Consider the following 4,954-nt stretch of genomic DNA (forward strand, 5'->3'; position numbering starts at 1 on the left):
CGGAGGTAGACGCCCGGAGCACTATAGGACGACCGAGGCCGGACCCCGCAAAGTCTCCCAGGCAGTCCGGGACCAGCAGCGCGGAGCAGAGCGCGGGAGCCGTCCGGGGCGCACCATGCGCGGGTCCCCGGCCACCCGGCCGGTCTACACGGCGGCCGCCTGGGTCACGTGGCCCGGGCGCGTCCGCTGCTGCCCCGGCGTGGGGGCGGGCGGCGGGCCGGGGGCGCGCGGTGCCCGGGGCCGCGGCGAGCCGGTGGCGGCAGCCAGGTTCCCTCTCTGCGCGCTGCGCTGCGCCCCGGGCGCGGGAGCCGCCCACTGCCTCCCCGCGCTTGCCCCCCCGCCAGGCTGCCGGCCTCTATATAGCGCACCCCTGCACGGCCCGCGCCAGGCCACTAGCCACTCAGGGGGAGCTGCAGAGCGCGCCGCGCCCGGGAGCCAGCCCCCCGCCCCCTGCGCCGCCGCCCCGACGGGCGCCCCGCGCCGTGGCCGGCGCCGCCGGGCCCCCGCGGCCACCATGAAGAAGGAGGTATGCTCCGTGGCCTTCCTCAAGGCAGTGTTCGCCGAGTTCCTGGCCACCCTCATCTTCGTCTTCTTTGGCCTCGGCTCGGCCCTCAAGTGGCCGTCGGCGCTGCCCAGCATCCTCCAGATCTCACTGGCCTTTGGCCTGGCCATAGGTACCCTGGCCCAGGCCCTGGGGCCGGTGAGCGGCGGCCACATCAACCCGGCCATCACGCTGGCCCTCCTGGTGGGCAACCAGATCTCCCTGCTCCGGGCCGTCTTCTACGTGGCGGCCCAGCTGGTGGGCGCCATCGCCGGGGCGGGCATCCTCTATGGGCTGGCACCACTTAATGCCCGAGGCAATCTGGCCATCAACGCGGTGAGTGCCTACGGGCCTGGGGTGGGGTAATGACCTTGAAGTGGGCTCCCTGACCAGGCCCGGACCCCATTTCAAAGATAGGTGCCACAGAATGGGTGCCTGAAACTTCTGGCTTTCTCCTGTCTCAACCCTGAGTTTTGCCTTCCTCTTGGGACCTTCCCTGCTCCTGTCTGCTCCTCATGGAGTGGTTTCATAGAAACATCAAAGACGGGTTAAAATCCTGGCTTTGGGTGACCTTGCTCCTCTGGGTCTCATTTTTCTCCGCCATTCCATGGGGAGTGGGGGGATGGTCATAACCTACCACAGCAGGTGTCTAGGGGGTGACATTTAAAAATCATGCATGTGAACCCCTTACCATGGTACCAGTGTGTAGGGTCTGTTGAATATTGGTTTCTGCTCCCAGTTCCCCGCTCTCACCACCCCGCCACAGTCCCAGATTCGGTCCCCATGTCCCATGCAAACTGGGTTCATTAATCAAACACAGAGGAGGATTTTCTCGGCCATTGTCAAGCCGTGAGTCAGCCCCACCGGAGAGACGGGTTTGAGGTTGGCACTGGCAGCGGGTCAGACACGGGCGGGAGGCAGGCTGGGGGTGCAGCAAGCAAACTGGGCAGCTGCCCACAGGAGGGAGGGTAAATGCCAGCTTGTGGGGGTGGGGTATTGGGCAGAACCGTTGACAGGACCTTGTCCAGGAAAAGCTCCCTTGCACTCAGCTCCTTGGCCACAGGCCTATACTCCAAGCTTCGCACACACGCTCAGGTAGGTCATTTCAGCGAATGACCTTCCTGACGTGTGCAAGGCTTGGCCCTCTGGTACAGTGGCTCCAGGTGTCGCTGGAGGCCCAAAGCCCCATTCCCCAAGCACCCGGCCATAGAGCTGGAAGGCAGGGGTTCTAATCCACCCTCCCCTTGCAGCTCAACAACAACACAACCCAGGGCCAGGCTATGGTAGTGGAGCTGATTCTGACCTTCCAGCTGGCACTCTGCATTTTCTCCTCCACCGACTCCCGCCGCACCAGTCCTGTGGGCTCTCCGGCCCTGTCCATTGGCCTTTCCGTCACACTGGGCCACCTTGTGGGGGTGAGCAATGCTACCACTTGGCTGGAGTTGTGGGGAGCCCATCGGGCCAAATAATGGGACCCTAGAGCAGCACCCTTCTGAACCAGGAAACCCAGCAGTTAAGGCCTGGAGGGGGGTTGCTGTACTCTGTCCCAAGCTGGCTCCCCACAGCTCTTCTCTAGCCTGAGGGAATATGCCAGGAAGTGGGAGTTGGGGTGAAAATGGAGATCCAGCCTGAGCACAGGACTTGAGAAGAAAGAAGGGAGCACGGGCACCCATGGAGGGAGAGGTCAGCAGCCTAGAAATCGAGAGACTTGATTCAGAGACTTGGCTGAGCCCCTAAACTTCTGGGTGATGCTGGGAAAGACCGGCCCTTTAGGAGTTGGACAAGCCACCTGCCTCCCTCTGTCCAGATCTACTTCACCGGCTGCTCCATGAACCCAGCCCGCTCTTTCGGCCCTGCAGTGGTTATGAATCGCTTCAGCTCTGCTCACTGGGTGAGTCTCAGCCCTACCCTGGTTCCCTGGCAATGAGGGCCTGGAAACCCGGCCAAGAGCCCCTGGACTATCTGGAGGCTGTGGGTGCAGCCCTTGGGGTGGCCCTGGGAGGAGTGGCTGGAGAGAAAAAGCAATATAGAAAGGGATGGAAGGCAGCCAGAACAAGGACAAGAGTAGCTGAACGGCAGAGGACCCTGGTTCAAGCCTGGGGTGGGGTGTATCTGTACCCCTAGGGAAGGGAAGGAGATCTGTTGCTCTGTGTAGATCTCTGATGACTTGGTGTCAGTACTTCTGGGGTATGATGGGATCACACCATGTCTGTGTGTCTGTCGTCTCTGATTTTTTTTTTTTTAATCTGTCCCCGTTGAGGGGGCTGAGAGTCTTCCTTCCTGTGGGCCTGTCCCCCTGGACAGTCTATCTGTTGCCTCCTCATGTTCTCTCTCTCCAGGGTCTCTTTCATTTCCTGTGTGGGAGGCAGAGGAGTTCTTTTGTCTCTCCATGCCTGTTTCCTTCAAAGGGTCATTTGTGTCTCTTTAGAGTGAGGCTGGGGGCCCTGTCCTTCTGGGTATCTCTCTCTTTTGAAGATCTGAGTGTCTGTAGGTCTCCCTGTCATAGAGGAATGGAGTGTCAGTATACCTGTTCCTTAGGCAGGAGGGAATCTTTCCTTCTGGAGGTCCAGAAGTCTGTTTGTCCACCTCCCCTGAGGGTCCATAGTTCTGTCCTCTGGAGGGGAGGCTGTCGGTCTCTGAGACTCAGCCGCCTGATGCTGCCGTGTCCCCGCCAGGTGTTCTGGGTAGGCCCCATCGTGGGGGCCATCCTGGCTGCCATCCTCTACTTCTACCTGCTCTTCCCCAACTCCCTGAGCGTGAGTGAGCGCGTGGCCGTCATCAAGGGCACATATGAGCCTGAGGAGGACTGGGAAGAGCAACGAGAGGAGCGAAAGAAGACCATGGAGCTGACTGCCCGCTGACCTGTGTCAGGAAGGGGTCAGTCCCCTAGCCCCGGAACCACAGGGGCAAAATATGTACATATATGACAGCAAAGCTTCCTTCCCCTACAGCTGGGTCCTCTGGGCTAGGGAGGAGGTGCTGGCTCCCCCAGCTTCACAATAAGGAATGGGAGCCGGAATCCATGATGGGACTCTTGGGTGGGGGCCAGGGGTTGGTGTCTGATGGGGAGGAGGGTCTGTCTGGGACAGGGCAGCCTGCTGCCATGAGGTCGGACCTCAGAGACTGAAAGTAGCACCAAGCTTACAGGCTGCATGGGGGCCAAGCTAGGAAGGGGTGGCCAGCAGTCTGTATGCCCCTATCTTCCCCCCCCCGCCCCCACCTTAAGAGCCAGAGGCGTCCCAGTCCCTTGGACCCGAAGAGGCTGCCCCTCCCCAGATTGCCTTGGGAGGGAGACAGACTGATTCATTAAATGCTGCCTTATTTATTTCCGCTCAAGGGTGCACAGGGTAGTGCCGGTGTTTGGGGCAGGGGTGTACCAATAAACCACTGACATTCATGTTCTGCCTCATCTCTCCCCAGAGCATCTCCTTAAGGCACTCTGGCTGATTACCTCTGTCCCTCTGGACAGTCTGTCTCCTCTTTGTCATCCCCTATGCTCTCCACAGTCTGCATAGTTCTCCGTGGCAAGACAGGGAAGCTGAGGCCAGGGGAGGCTTAGAGAGGCAGAGCAATGAGGTAAGGAAGAGAGAGAGGGAGAGGAGGAGACAAAAACACAGAAATGGAGCTAGAGGTCAGGAGGGGACAGTGGGAGTAGAGGAGGTGTCCTCACCAACTCACCCACCTGCTCATCCCCCCACCTCAGCTGTGTAAGTCTCTGCCACTTGAGGAGGGCTTGGCCCCAGTGCCAGGGAGTACCAGGCAGGATGGAGGAGGACTGAACCCACTGGCAGCCCCTTGAGATGCCAAGGTGGTAACCAGCCAGCTGTGTCATTGGGAAGGAGACACAGCCCTGGACTGCCCTCTCTAGTCCGAAAAGATGCCATGTTGGGAGCCTGGGGTGAGAGGAAGAAACCCCCTGCCTCACTCCCCAACATACCAGGAGCCACAGCCAGCCCTGCCTTTTTCTGGTTCTCCTCACTCCTGCCTCTGCCAGCCTCTGTTCCCGCTGTTTTCCTCTCTGGGCCTGTGGCTCTGCTCTGCTCTGTCCCTGTCCCCTTGTCCCTGGCACTCCTTAGGAAGCCTCCTTAAACTCTCTGAGCCTCCATCTCTCAAGCTAGGAAACAAGGATAAAAAAGACTTCCCTCACAGGGTTGCTGTGGGAATGATTTAAGATGAAGGGAGTGAGATACCTGGAACCAGTCTGCTCTTTAGAGAAAATGGTGGACGTGGCACAGAAAAGCAGCGCAGAACACAGCCCTGCATCATAGTTAAGGAGTCTAGCTTGGAGCTCAAATCCTACTTTGCAACTTTGGGTAACACAGCTTCTCTGAGTTGTGGTTTTTTGGTTTTCATTTTTGCAAGATGTTTTATTTATTTATTTGAGAGACAGACCACGTGAGCGGGGGGTGGGGG

General features: G+C 59.3%; 1 protein-coding gene across 1 annotated transcript; it reads left to right on the forward strand.

The window, feature by feature from the left end:
• The first annotated feature begins 217 nt into the window (after positions 1–217).
• Positions 218–3,938, forward strand: AQP5 (aquaporin 5). The gene is made up of 4 exons (XM_059403062.1): positions 218–877; positions 1,792–1,956; positions 2,349–2,432; positions 3,217–3,938. The coding sequence occupies exons 1-4, from the start codon at positions 515–517 to the stop codon at positions 3,400–3,402; spliced, it is 798 nt and encodes a 265-aa protein (XP_059259045.1). The 5' UTR covers positions 218–514; the 3' UTR covers positions 3,403–3,938.
• The last annotated feature ends 1,016 nt before the right edge of the window (positions 3,939–4,954 follow it).

This window comes from Mustela nigripes, chromosome 6 (genome assembly GCF_022355385.1).
Source record: "Mustela nigripes isolate SB6536 chromosome 6, MUSNIG.SB6536, whole genome shotgun sequence".
Taxonomy (NCBI): domain Eukaryota; kingdom Metazoa; phylum Chordata; class Mammalia; order Carnivora; family Mustelidae; genus Mustela; species Mustela nigripes.